Source organism: Phaseolus vulgaris, chromosome 2 (genome assembly GCF_000499845.2).
Source record: "Phaseolus vulgaris cultivar G19833 chromosome 2, P. vulgaris v2.0, whole genome shotgun sequence".
In the NCBI taxonomy this organism is placed as follows: domain Eukaryota; kingdom Viridiplantae; phylum Streptophyta; class Magnoliopsida; order Fabales; family Fabaceae; genus Phaseolus; species Phaseolus vulgaris.
Genome location: NC_023758.2, coordinates 38,546,791 through 38,561,813, shown reverse-complemented (window position 1 = coordinate 38,561,813; position 15,023 = coordinate 38,546,791). Strand labels below are relative to the sequence as shown.

The window sequence follows — 15,023 nt, the reverse complement described above, 5'->3', positions numbered from 1 at the left end:
TATCTACAGATGGTGGACCTTCTTTCTCTTTTTGTTGTCGACTAGTATAAAGAGTTAAACTTAGAAGAAAATTATCTATTTACCATCTCAAAACTCTCATGCTAATAAGAACAATTCATAAATTATTTTTACTGACTTGAGTGGATCTTCCTTTTCTTTTTTTGTCGACTGGTACTAAAGAGTTCAGCTTAGAAGAAATTAATCTATTTACCATCTCAAATCTCAAGACTCATATGCATAAAATTGATTTTAATGTTCTTTGTGTATATTAAATATTACATAAATTTATTTAACAAAAATATTTAATTATATTATTAATAACATATAATAATAAATAATAATAATAATAAAATAAATTATAATATAAATAAAACATATATAATTATATAAAATAAATATAATAATTATTATTATTTTCATAAATTATGATATCTAATAAAATTTAAATTTAATATTATTTTTTTTAATATTTTAATTATTTATTTTTATGTAACAATTTTCAACTTTTACATGATAATTTTTCATTAAAAAATACCGATAATTATAATTATTAGCATTATATTTTTAATTCAAACAACATAATTTTGTGATAAAATTTTATGTTCTAACAAATATACATAAACTGTATTTTTTCAATCGTTGTTAATACACAATACTAAAAATAACGTTTTAATTATAATAAATAAAAATTAACAAATAAATAAATAATATTTTTAAATTATAATTATATATAGCAATAATTTCTTTATGCGTTAATAGTATTATTTTTATTATAATTTTAATCTTCCAATAATATTACTAACTCATATTTTTATCTAAAAATAATTATTTAACTATTTAAAAATAATTAACAAAAAATTAATTACTTCAAATTTACAAACCCCCAACCCTAAACTAACATTTTAAACCTTTCAAAAATATTTTAATTTCACTTTTAATCATTTCATCACTCCCAAACTTTAATATTCTACTATCAAAAATTAATTTTAACATTCGTTAATCGAAACCAAAGAAGATGAAGAGTATAGAAGAAAAACATCTATTTACAAGATTCGCCACAGAAGCAGCAGAATTGTAGTTTCCTGCTTAATAAATTCCAAGTCGAACAACACAAGGAATCAGATTCAGCTGAATTTAAATGGCTCTGAAAAGGTATCCCAAGTATTGTTTTTTATTGATTCCTTCAAGAAGAACGTATGTACATGTGATTTCTGTGATAAAGGGTACTTACAGGGTGGTAAGCATTTACATCAAACATGGAAAGACAAAAGAAGAATGCAGCATTAAAAGTTGAAGGAAGAGGACTAGCAGGTACAGAGTTGAAGGGCTTATTCGAACCTCTTTTCTACTGCAGAGGGATGAAACATGCAATGGTTTTGAGTTTGAATGATGTTTTTCTCTGATCCTGCTTTGGCTACAGGGTTGTGTTTGGCAACCCATTTGAGTGCAGAGTCCTTCAACACAGAAAAAGTTGTGGCTGTGACAGATGAAGAAGATGATGATGATGATGGGGCATTGTGGGAGAGCAAGAGCATTGCTGCAGTAGGTGCCATAGATTTGGATAAAAAGTGAAATAGTTAAAAGTGAATGAAGCCAAATTGGGGAAAGTAGTGAATTTGTATTTATTTATAGAATAATTTGACATGAGAAAGTGGATGAGTGATAGGAGTATCTGTGGGCGACTTTACCTGTTTCTGATGGTTTGGGGTTTCAAACCATGGAAAATCAAAACCTTGACTGGTTTCGTATCTTACCATTGAAAACGTTTTTTATTTTATAAAATGGACAATTAAAAGAAGCCAGAAGAAAAAGGTGTGATACTATTATTTGTTTGTTAATATAAAAGTTATAACTTTATAAATTATTATTTTATTTATATTTATTATTATTTTATTATTAAAAGTAGTTATTAATTGAATGTAGATAAAATAGGGAGTGTTAAAAATATATTTCCATCTAAAACCTAAGATGTCCATTTACATCACTCAAACAATAACAACTTAGTTTGTGTTGGTTTCCAAATAACAAAACTTATTGAACTAAGAAAAAGGAATAAAACTCGAAAAAGAAGACATAAAATCATAAAAAAATAATATAAAAATTATCAGACTTTTCATTCTCAAGTGGGACAAAAATTTGATTTTTATAACCTTTGATTCACCAGATACAATTATTTGATTACAGTTAAATAAAATATAATAAAATAATTATTCTTTTATTCTAAAATAATAAATAATTAAAATATATAATAGTTAAATTTACAATAAAATAAAAAAATTGAATATTTTGTTAATATATATTTTTTAAGAAATAAGTATTTTTCTTTCTCTATTTCTCATGTGGATTAATAATGACATTGCTACGAGTGTCATTTACTCTTCCACTGCGATCTTGTGGGAAGATTTAAACTCAACAGCCTCATGTTTTCCAATTGAAGAAAACGATTTTGGCTAATTCTTCTTACACCTTATCATTTTGAACCTACACTTGATGGTTCAAGTGGACTTACGAAATTACCCTTGATGAATTTTAAATAAAAATTGGAATTGACAGCTTGTATGTGCGTGACTTTTGTGCAGCTTCGACTTTTGTGTAGTGAAGATGATTTGGTAACAATGGTATTCAAAAGAATTCCGATGATCAGTTTGAGAGTCTTAATATTATTTAATATTATTTGAGAGTCTTTTTTAATGATCAGTTGTTTATCTTTATAAAAAAGAATAATTAGGTGTCATATCTAATTAACAGTTATTTTTATATAAAGAGAAACAACTGATAATTAAAAAAAAAATTCAATTAATACCATGATCCTTATGTAACTTTGATATTTATATCCTTTAATACATACAAATATGAGTTATGGATTAAGTTATGGATTAAGAATTTTACATACAATACCAACGCATACATACATGTCTTCTAGAAGTAGAAATACAAATCAATTCATACATATGAACATATGTGTTACGGATGCACAAATTCAGAAAATCAGAAGTAATTCCAACAAATATAAGCAAGTGTGTTTCAAATAAATAAATCCAAAATATTTCCAAGACATAAAAATATGTGTTCCGAGTGCACGAATTCGAAATCAAGTTCTTGTGTATGCCAAAGTTTCTTAGGAATTTTATCTACAAATTTTTCTCATCAAACTACTTTATTATTATATATAAAAAATTCCTAAATAATTCAATTTCACCTGCAAATAATATTCTGATACGTAAGCCCAAATTTATCTACAAATCTATATGTAGTAGGTAATCAAAATCCAAAATCTTTTAAAATAGAAAAGACAAAACATATTGAGTATAAATCCTCCACAAAGTCAAGAAACATGAAATTGTAATCACAAGTAGACTAAAAATAAAAAATATAAAACCATGAATTCCAATGATAAATTATGCAAAGCCATTCTTGAGAAAATATTTCCTGATTTGGATTTCCGAAACATATTTCCAAAGTATGAAAATATTTTTTTAGAATGCATTTTCGGATTGTGTTTTAGATTTTTCTTTTCGAAAAGTAATTATTGCATTATAAATTTACTTTTTCAGAATGACATTTTGATTTTTGATTTTTTTTTAAATTTGGATTTTCAAATTCAAAATAGAGTATAATTTTGGAAATTTTGAAAAGTAATTAGATGGAGATTGAAATGGGTACCGTGCATTAAGAATTTGGCATGAATTAAATGCCACATAAGCTTCCTATGTTCGGATAGAGAGCCACACCACCATTAATTAGAGGTTTAACAACCATAGTTGTTGACCTAGAACTTGGTTTTTCCCAGATTTAAAATCAATGCATGTGATGTTACTTTCAAATTAACTGTATAAATAATATAATTTTAATTTTAAAAATAACCGGTTTACTTTTCGGTTTTAATAAAATGTTAATTACTTTATTTTATCTTATCACAAAATAAATTATGTCAATACTTGTCTTGTCTTAATATAAGAAAAAAATAATGTATTTATTCATAGAAAAAGGTTATTTTAAAAAATATATTTAAATAAGTAACTTATTTATTAGTCTGATATACAGGCGCTTCCCGCTAGTATTTATAACAAAAAATAGTTTCACACAGTTTAAAGTATTAAATTTTATTAATCTTTTAATATTTGTTTTAAAGTGTCCTTGTTATTAATCTCGGAAATAAAAGTACATATTATAATATTATTATTAAATAAAGTAAAAGTGGCAAAAAATTTGTTTATATTTAAAAATACAGTAGTGTTTTTTTCTGTTTATAAATGAGAACTGAAGCAGTATATAAAAAATGTATATGTTTCAAAAATTTTGACTCTAAAATTATTTAGAAAAAAAAATTCAAATTACGCAGTTGGGAATGCTTCTAACCCACATAGAATTTAGTTTTTTTTCCCACACCTATGAAGTTGGAGGAAGAAAGTATGTGAGTGCTTAAGGAAATTGTCCTAAATCTAATATGCCATGGAGTGAGTTTGACATTGGAACATGATTTTGTACTTGAGAAACCATTGTAGCAAAGAACCTTTCAACCCTAATTCATTTAGAGTTGCAACTTAGAACAAAGCTTTTATTCAACCATCATCCTAACCCAATGAATTAGTCTCATCACTATGCTAGAAAAAAGATTACAGAACCAGAAGGGTAAGTAGATGCACACAAAACAAAGTAAATTTTGGACAAATTGATCATATACATTTACAAGGTTATGCCCAAGATAGTGAACTATAACTCAAGCAACATAGTTATAAAATAATCTTTACCAGAGAAGAGGGTACATGTTACCAAAATAGACTCTACCAATTAATTTCCCCCAAAGTAAAAAGTTATTTACACAAAAAAATAATAAAGCAAAATTTCGAAAAAATAATAGAGAAAGAAAAGAACACTATTAACATTTCAATATGCCAATACCAATGCTATCATTGTGCCAAACAAATTCTACGGGAACTGGATCAAAATTTACAAAGAAATCAGCATTCTTGGGATTGACCAGATATTGATGTTTTAGCAGTGTTCTCTTCGAGCAATGGTGCTGTGGTTGTCCTTTCCACGCTTGATACTTCTTGCTCACTATCTTCATTATATCTATCCACACTGTGCAAAAATATTCCTGCAATAATGCACAATAATACCAGGACACATGCCATTCAGAAAGCTCTTCCATTTCCATATATTACACATTTATGAGTTTATTATGATGACCATGGTATTTTAACCAGTTCTAATGGCCAAGCAAGATCCATCACCATGGTGTGCAGAAATATAGGTGAGGTACGTATAAAGAATTCACTAGGGTAAGAATAGATTTCAATAGAGAATTTGATTATAAATTATCCACTAACAAAGTCTTTGTTAAAACTCACATTGTTGTAAGATATGAATCTTATTATTACCAACTAGACCAATCTTTCACATTCATCATGATATAAGATTAGATGCATTACTAGAAAATCATTAAATAGAACCAATTTTAGGGACAAAAAGTAATTAGTAGTTATATTGACTAAATTAGATACTAATTTAGAGACTAAAAAAATAATGAGTATCTAAATTAGTTTATATTATTGATAAATAGTTTCTAAATTTGTATCTAATCAGTAACCAAAGTTTTAATTACTAGTTATTTAAATTAGCTAAAACTTTGGTAGCTAATTAGATACAAATTTAGAAACTATTTATCAATAATAGAAACCAATTTAGATGCCAATAATTTTTTTAGTCTCTAATTTAGTCAATATAACAACTAATTATTTTTTGTCTCTAAATTTAATTTCTATTTGATGATTTTCTTATAGTGATGTGACTTGTTCTCATTTGCTTTTAGGTTCGGTTGGACATGATTTCTACAATCATCAAGGTTGCTTTAGTCCAGCCCCTTTTTCTTATGATATGATTAAGAAATTAGTAATGTGATATGGTTGTGGCAAATCAATAAGAAGTTGCATAAAGACTTACCTATAAACCATATTGCAGCTGCTGGAAAAAATATAGTTGTAAGAATCAAGGCAGTCGTCCTCCAGTTCTTAATTTTGTCCTGCATTATCAATGTATAGAACAACCATTTTGTCATTTTCTGGAAAAGTAACTATTTTCCCTTAAAATTTGTAATGAATACACCTTAGAAAAAGACCAACCTGGACAACTCCAACAAGAGGTGAGGAAGGTACATCTCCAAAGATATGAATAGCAACAGTAGATAAAGCCATAGACAGTGGCCTCAAACTTGGTTTAACACAATGGAGACACACGTAATTCACAGGAGCCTAAAAACAAAATTACAAGGTAAAAATTAAAGAAAGTGTGAAGCAATTGGACCATGAGTTCTAATGATCACAAACTATAGCTTTAAACATAAAATAATGTAACAGATAACTATCTGTGCTAGACTTAGTGTACAAACTCTATTCCATTTCCATTAAAAAAATGATCTTTTAAGGCATCATGTTAAAGAAACAGGAAATGTATACTAACCAATGGATAAAAGAGAAAAAAGGCTAAAAAACTATTAATCTGGAAACAAGTACAAGAAAGAGAGTTTGGAACTACAGATGCGCCATCTATGCACTGTGCAACGACTGTGTGCACTGTGCACCACCATTTTTTTGGTGCCAAGTTTATGTTTGGTCAGCTTCGGAGCAGAATTCATTTTCACCTCATGATGTGTGATTAAGCCAGACATCCATTTGGTCAAAATTTATACTCCAGACATATTTTACATGATTTTTCCCAGGATAATGGTTTTGATATTGTTGATAATATTTTAAATTAATTAGTTAAAAAGTTTTGATAATATTTATTTCATACTCTAAACTAAAACATTCCGGGAGTTATAATAGAGTTTAGAAAATAATTTTCTTGAGAATAAAACATTCCTGAAAATGTTTTTTATAACCTTCTAACCAACGCAGGAATAAACATTCCCACTTGCAAAAAGATTCCGTGAAACAAATGCTTCTTAAGATGATAAGCATCTATATAGTTTAGTATGTCATACTATAAAAAGGTAAACACGAAGAAATTCTTGAAGAGAATGGAATGTACCTGAGTGGCAAAAACAAGTAGTTCACCAATGGCAAAAAGAGCCAGGAAGCCATACTCGCTTCTAAATAAGAAGGCACCAAAACAACATGCGCCACCAACAAGAGTTGATAATGATAGAAGCTGCAAAAAAAGTTGAACATGTTCATGAAAGAGAAAGGGAATTTCTATAAGAATTTTATAAGTGTTATGTGGAGATCACAAAATAAGTCAGTATGCAGGGCCTAAGAGTTCAACTAATTATCCCATTACAGCTTAGATGGGTGTATTCGAGAAAAACGGAGTTAAAAAACACTGAAATCTTTCTTTGAAAACATTTTGAAAAATTGATAAATGAAATTTACTTGCAGCAGACTTTGATAAAAGGGTTCCCTTATTTTATGAAAAAGTTATTTTTTACAAAATTTCAATACTGAGAACATGATGTTAAAAGCATATATGAGGCATACTTTGATCAATGAAGAATCAGATAAGGTGACTGAAAACAAATTTTCCTACTCAGATACAACAACATATACTCCTAACCTCTTACTGCAGTCTAGTACAGAAGATTTTGTTGAGGCAAAATCCCTCTTTTTGGTCAATTAAAACGTGGTCACTTAATATTTATAGATGACTACAGTTTATGTTAGGGACAATGATTCAGGCAGTGCAGTTTAGGCAATGCATATAAACTTGTACAAAAGAAATGCTAGAATTCACTCTCTGAATTCGAATACCAACCTTAAATGCGTTTGATATTGTGCTATTCATGTAGTCAAGAAGAAAGCCTCCTCCTAAGCTGCCCAATATTCCACATACAACAGTAACTCCCCCAAACATCATATCTGCATTAGCCTGCCAAAGTAAATTGTTCTTAGTACAATTATTTGATATAATAATAGTACAGCAATAATATTGCATATCACCTGCAAATTTTAAAATTAATGGGAGTATACTTATTTTAAGCAAGTAAAAAGACATAAGAGATAGAAGGAACAACCGTGTTAATGAAATCTTATGTATAGTTGTGGTCATATGACAAAATAAAATCTCACCATGTTATATATACTATAACCAGCTTTGGGCCCCCAATACGAGTAAGCACCTATTACAAAGTTGTATGCTATGTAACCTACAAATGGACATTCATGTGACATAATTAAATTATGGCAAAAAAATATGATTGTTGAACATGGTATAATATAGGTAGAGGATATTGATATATGAAGTTCCCAAAGAAGCTAGGTATATGCAGCTTCTAAGATGAATTTAACAACACAAACTAGATCAAAAGAAACTAGTAGATGCACATAGTAGATCAGTAGGAGGACGAAATACCTAGAACATTGACGACAAAAATCTTGTCAACAAGCAGTTCTTTGAAGTCTTGCAGAAATCTTGAGAACTGACCTAATACTGTGGTTGCATATTTTGACCTAAGATAAGACAGGTATTAACAAAATATAATTTTATGAACATTATTCAGTGAGTTATATCAGACACATACAGTCAATCAATAGAGGTAAAAAGAAATTAGTAAAGAAGGACGGTGGGGGTAATCATCCTCAGGTGGAGGGAGAGGATTTTATCCTTAATAAAGATAATGCTTCCATTGGCTAATGGCCAATAGGCCATATACTCTATAAAAACAGCACTCAATAAACCAAGAATGATTTATTATTGTTCTCACCTGGAAGGTTCATGTGAGTGTTTGTCTCTGAACTCTGCCTTCAAGGACAATGTTTCATCTTTTCCATTTGAAGCATTCACATCTTTTCATAAAATAAGTGAATTTTGTTAAGTTCAACAAAAGATATTGTGAATCAGCAGCAGACCAATAAAACAGAAATGTAACTTCAGTAAACTGAAAAAATTTAGTGAGATTTGAGCTGTCCCAGAGAAAATGCATATGGATTTCTAAACAATCATGAAACGGGGGAATGGTTACAAAAGAACTTCTAACACAGACAATTTCGAGCCTTCCAAAATTTTGATTAGTACACGCTTACATCTTTGTAGTTTATAAAGCAAAATGTCTCTTCTCTCTACTAGTCTTCAAAGGAAGGGCAAGAGAAAACTGAGGAAAACATGTAAACCTAGTTGTTCATCTGAAGGTCTGCTCAACAACTAGGGCATCTTGGGAGAGGAATAGATTTTAACCTTTTTTTAGATAAAGTCACAATAATACAACTGAAATATAAAAAAGAAGGATCGGGAGTCCTCCAATAAAGAGAGAAGAAAAGGTACTTCATAGTACAAGAGAGATAACAAGCGCAAAAATAAGTTTAAAGAAGCAATGAAGGAATAGCATGGGCACATCCTACGAGAGATAAGCTGGTTAAAATCAATTGCTAAAAAAGTAAAATTTATTAATTTTGTATGAAACTGGTATAGAATATCTATCATTTAATTTTACTGAAAGACAAAAACCAAGAAGACAAACGATAAAATTCTGTGCTTAGACCACAATGAGCTATTTATAGAGGATAACACATAACTACAAAATATTCATATCTATTAGGCTAACAACACAAATACAAAATCAAACTAAGCGATCTTAATATCAACGGTTACCATATAAATACAATTTTGACATATCTACAAGATTCTAACACTCCTTCTCAAGAGCTTACATATGTATCATATATGTCAAACTTGTGACAAATGTCATCAACACAAGACTCCTTGACAAATGAACATGTTAGTCAATTAGTTGCTGAACTGGACAAAGTAAATAATAACAAAGATTCACAAGGGCACGATAGGTGTTGGTAAGACAGGTGTTGGAGAGTAAAAAACTACTTGGACATTGCAGTGGCTACTGGAGAACTAAATTGGTCATGGCGATTACCAGAGAGCAAAAATACTTAGAGAGACGGTGACTGCAGGTAGCAAAAAATACTTGAAGAGTGCAACAACTGTTGTAAGCAAATATACTCAAAAGGCATGACAATTGTTGAAGAGCTCGACAGCCAGAGAGCAAAAAATGCTTGGAGGTGTTGGTTTTCACACGACAAGGTGATGTCAATGGTGGAAGTCATCGGCTAGAAAAAGCTTGCTGGAAATTCGTTGTTGGTGAACAATTAAACACAACAGAAGAACAGAAACCAAAAAATGCTACATGGTTTCTAAAAATTTACATTAATTCCTATACATAGTAGTATATTGCTAGGGACTTTGATATTATGGGGTGCCTAAGTCCCACATTGAGTAACTTGGAATGCTTGGTGGAAAATTTAAGTGTTAGGTTTTCCCCCTTTAATAGCTAGCTTTTGAGAGTGGGTTACCCAAGTGTTAGGGTTCTTATCAATTAGTATCACAACTAGTTGTCTGTTTAAAAAACCCTAGAGTGAAATCCCTGACAAGATGTTGATTCTTAGAGGTGGTACTATGATATGGGACTTAGGTATTATTATGGGGTACCTAAGCCCCAGATTGGGTAATATGGGATACTCAATGAAGTATTTATATGTTTGATAGTTTTCCCTTAACAGCTAACTTCTGGGGGTGGGTTTCCAAAGTGCTTAGGGGCTTATCATGTTCATATTTATTATTATTATTATAGATAACACATTTATAGTTTTAAATTTTAAATTTTAAATTATATGTTCAATGGTAGATATGCTGCCATGTACATAGTACTCAGCATGGAAGTGAGTCTATATTAACATTACTCTTTCTTTATAGAACTTTCATCCACATAAATTTGTATTAGACGCAATTCCAGTAAATACTGTTTCCAATATGGAGGAATTTCTTTGGCTTTGTAGCACCACTCTAAAACATAATGTACCTACCTTGAGCTTCTGACACAGCTGTCTCAAGTGTCAGTTCCTTTTTTGAATCCGTAGGGGCAAAACCTGGATGCACAAGTAGTTTAGTGATGGGAAACAATGCTAGGGAACTACGGGAAATAAATGCAGAAAAAATGCGCACCTTTCAACTGCAAAGGCTTCATAACAAATCCCAAAATAGCAAACGGAAACATCAATATAGCTTCCACCCAAAATGCATATCGCCAACCAAGATGGCCTCCAACCTGTTTATAGACAATGAAAGTATAAAATAAGAAAAAACCACATTAAAAGCAAGTAAAAAAAGAAGAGATACATGGTTGTTGCTAAAGTATAAGTATGGTACAGGAAAAAATCTTTCCTTTACCTACACACATACAGGTCCAACATTGGGTTTCTATTGTAATTGAAAGGGGAGGAGACGGTTGTCATTCCAAATTTATTATCAATGGACTACTTGTACAACCTTTCTACCTTTAAGGACTTTCCAGTTTAAGATTTGTCTTGTCTAAAACATTATACTTTTCATTCAATTTTCAAATTTATAGAGAACTATACTGTCAATCTATATATATATTATTGAAACTATATATCAATTACAATTTAATACTGGCAAATAAAATAAAAGGAAATCTTACCAAACCACCATAGACATAGCCAACTGCATATCCTGCTGGTATGCACATGTAAAATGTACCAAGCCACACCGTTTTCTGACACACACACACACCAATGTAAGATAGGTTTCCACCATAAAGAAAACAATAACAAGCACAATGACATAAAACATTTCAACTACCAAGAATGGTAGGGAAAACATCAGTCAGCTTTATAAGATATTATATGTACAAACTATTAAAATGTTGAAAGGAGAAAGCATATAACTAATGTAGATCAACTCTCCAGAATGATTAAAGCAAATATTCCATAGGTTTTGCCAAAATGGAACACCAATGACAACTTGTTAAACAACTATTCTAATTCTTTAAAGTATAATTTTAATAATTCAGTCCAAAATGTGATTGCACAAAGCAAATAGCTCCACGATTTAAAGGAATTTATGCTGAATTAACATTTATTCACATCATATTTGTACATGGAGCTATAATTGAACCAGGATCCCATAAAAATTGCTTCAGAGTTCAATAACTAAATGTACAAGATGGCTACACATGAGCATAATAGACAATAGAAACATTCTAAGATGATTACCAGGAACAGAAACAAACCTGTGAAGCTGGGGCATTGTCATCAATGAAAGGTGCTGCAAGACTTATAAATGAAGCCTCACCAACACCAACAAGCCTGTAGATAAATACGAATATAAAAGGAAGCAAAATAAGATTACTCTTGAATTGTGTACTATATTATGTATGTATACAAAAACCATGGAGTTCAAAATATAATGGAAGACACTTACATGCGGCAGACTGCAATGGACCAGAAATTGAAAGAGAAACCACAACACAAGGTTGCAAGAGTCCAAACGGATAATCCAACTCCAATAAGTCTAAATGGGTTTACACTGCAAAACATTAGAATTATATAATGATTAAACATTTATCTAAGCCAATGATAGCACTTACAAATCAGATAAACAATAGTCAGTTTGCACAACAGAGATCAGAAATTTTCATTATTAGATGATTATGTCTAACATAGGAAACCTAAATTTAATGGAAAATAGGTTAAACCATGGGTGAGTGTGGTTAAATATATGCTGCAAAACATAAAAGACATACACAGTCATTAATTTAAAAGGATAAAAAGTCAAACTAAGGGGACATTCTGAGCTTCAATATAACAGATCAGTGGTTGTTCAAAAGCTTCTTCAATTTTCAGAGGTTTCATAATGTCATGAGTTGACAAAATATCTTCTGAAGCATTAAAGGTTGAATATTTAAGTTAAATAAACCTAAAAGAATCCAACAAATAAATGAGTAGTTGCTGATGTATAGCTCAAGAAAACTAAACCAAAAATATAAGCAGCCTTTATGCTTGGACTTAAATGTCTACATCATAAATTGGTTATCAGTATGCTAATCCTTTAGCCATAACAAATCTGGAGTTATATAGACAAGATAAAAACCAGAGATTGTTCACATCACTGAGTCTAAAGTAGGATTAGCCCAAGCTTGACGATTGAGCGGGAAGAACTTAAGTAACTATGTCTAAAGTAGCTTATTTACTGTATTAAACACATAGGGTCATGCATTTATAAATAAGAAAATACAAAGATATGAGCCTAAGCCCCTTACATTACATTTAACAACTTTGATCCCAAAAATGCCACGGGACCTTGACATACTCATGCCAAATAGGAAGTGAAGTACAAAAAGTGCTATACAACATTTTTTTGTGCCCCCCTATCCTCTTCACTTTGTGGCATTTAAGTGGGATATGGTACACGGGGAATCCCAGATATACATATAAATCATTTATCATAACCACCAAACTATGAACCCAGCTTATTAAAGGTATCAAGCAAAAATATGAAACAACAATTTCAACACAAACAGTCATTACCTCTTTGCTAGAGAAGCAAATATTGGAGAAGCCACAAGAAGTCCAACCATAAAAGCGGAAGATAGAACTCCATCCTCAAAATTGCTCAGTTTAAAGTCCCCCCTGTATAGAAGGAGAAAACAATGTAGCCAAGACTACTACTACTAAGCTATGAAAATCTAATGCTCCATACATAGTACAACATGCCATGGCACAAAACAAAGGAAAAGCTGTTACAGGCAATAGCTAACTTGCTGGGTATAAATTTAACTTTCCATTTAAATTTAATACCAAAGTTTATGTTTAATTGTTTTCACTATTTATGTCAAAGACCCTACTATATCTTACACTTACTGTATTCCGGTTCCAGATTTGCAGGTGCCACCTTCACAAGTTCCTCGACTTCCATTAACACCATTGCTTGCTATTGCTCCTCGGTCCAAATAGTTTAACATGTTAATTACACAAAATATAGCCAACAACCTACAGGGAAGAGATAAAAAAAAAATTCAAATACCCAAAAGCATTGAATTTTGAAATTTCAACTTAATCTACAGCTGCATTGGTCAAGCATGAATAATATGATACCCGACGACAACTCAAATCCATGTCAAACATTACAAACAAACAAAAAGTAGCAACAACACCCCAAATACACTTCAAGGAATAAAAAAAGTCCATTTCGTTTAATCAACAAAAATTGATGAGAGAAAAGAAAAACCCAGACTTACTCCCCCTCCCTATCACATACCCATATCACAAAAATTCAAAATTCCCTCCCTTTACGCACTCTTTTTTTTCCAGCGCCGATCTATTAACTAAAAAGTAAAAATTGAAAAATTACCTCTTTGGTGTAAACCATGAAGTTGAGGGAATCATGGTGGACTTGGTGTCCACGCCTGGCTCCAAAGAAGGTTGAGGGTGAGAAGAAATAGAAGACGACGACAGCTCAGGCTTTCCTTCATGTTCCTGTTGCGGTTCCATACCAATATAATATATAATATCTAACACAATAATGTATTATATTGTTTTACAATGACCCTTTTCTTAAAGATTGGAAATTGAAAGGTAGTTGAAGGAACGAGAGCAATGGTCAAAGAGACAGAAGTGCCCTTGCTCTTCCTTCAACCACCCAAGCTCTCATATTCTTCTTCTTCTTCCTCTTCTTCTTTGTCTGAAATTTCACCAACGTGATGAGGTCACACTTATGTTTGTAATCACAAATAAATAGAATTGCTGAGAAATAGGGATTCGTTTTTTCATCGGTAACGAAAATAGAAGTTCAGGACAGGTGGTGTTTCCTGTTAACAACGAATCCTAAGATTCCGAATCCTTATCTTACTCTCTCTCCTTTTTTGCTATCTTTCTTAAAATTTTCCGAATTTTAAGGTTCAAAGAGAATTTTTTTGCGGCTGAGACCTCGAGATAATGAAGCTCATTTTTAAATATTTTTTATTTAATAACTTTTTTCCATTAAAAGTGTTGAGTTTCAAGTAATTAGAACATGGCCCTATTTTTATGAACAAAAAGAAAAAAATAATATATATTTGTTTTAGCATAATATATCATTTCTGTCGATAAAAAAATAAAAATTGAAGTAGCTATATATTGATGATGATAGGTTGGTAAAGTTAGAATCCTATAATGATAACAATGTTTGTGATTGAGGTCAGAAAATTGAACTTAAAGTAAGATTTAGATGATTAAATTACA

The 15,023-nt window shown here is 30.6% G+C and overlaps 1 protein-coding gene across 1 annotated transcript; it reads right to left on the bottom strand.

Moving 5' to 3' along the window:
- Positions 1-4,769: 4,769 nt before the first annotated feature.
- LOC137811920 (probable sphingolipid transporter spinster homolog 2) lies at positions 4,770-14,740 on the bottom strand. The gene is made up of 16 exons (XM_068613780.1): positions 14,155-14,740; positions 13,665-13,793; positions 13,332-13,433; positions 12,226-12,330; positions 12,035-12,110; positions 11,444-11,518; positions 10,948-11,050; positions 10,809-10,871; positions 8,702-8,783; positions 8,350-8,447; positions 8,067-8,143; positions 7,753-7,866; positions 7,033-7,152; positions 6,126-6,254; positions 5,947-6,025; positions 4,770-5,101 (listed from the first exon to the last, which is right to left on the bottom strand). The coding sequence occupies exons 1-16, from the start codon at positions 14,292-14,294 to the stop codon at positions 4,962-4,964; spliced, it is 1,632 nt and encodes a 543-aa protein (XP_068469881.1). The 5' UTR covers positions 14,295-14,740; the 3' UTR covers positions 4,770-4,961.
- Between the last annotated feature and the right edge of the window lie 283 nt (positions 14,741-15,023).

What these genes read in the sequence shown, in the direction of transcription:
- LOC137811920 (XM_068613780.1), bottom strand. Translation starts at nt 14,294, where the DNA reads ATGGAACCGCAACAGGAACATGAAGGAAAGCCTGAGCTGTCGTCGTCT. An exon ending in GCTATGTCTATGGTGGTTTG is followed by an intron (nt 11,051 to 11,443) that starts GTAAGATTTCCT and finishes GTCTATAAACAG; the next exon opens with GTTGGAGGCCATCTTGGTTG. An exon ending in GAAGCCTTTGCAGTTGAAAG is followed by an intron (nt 10,872 to 10,947) that starts GTGCGCATTTTT and finishes TTGTGCATCCAG; the next exon opens with GTTTTGCCCCTACGGATTCA.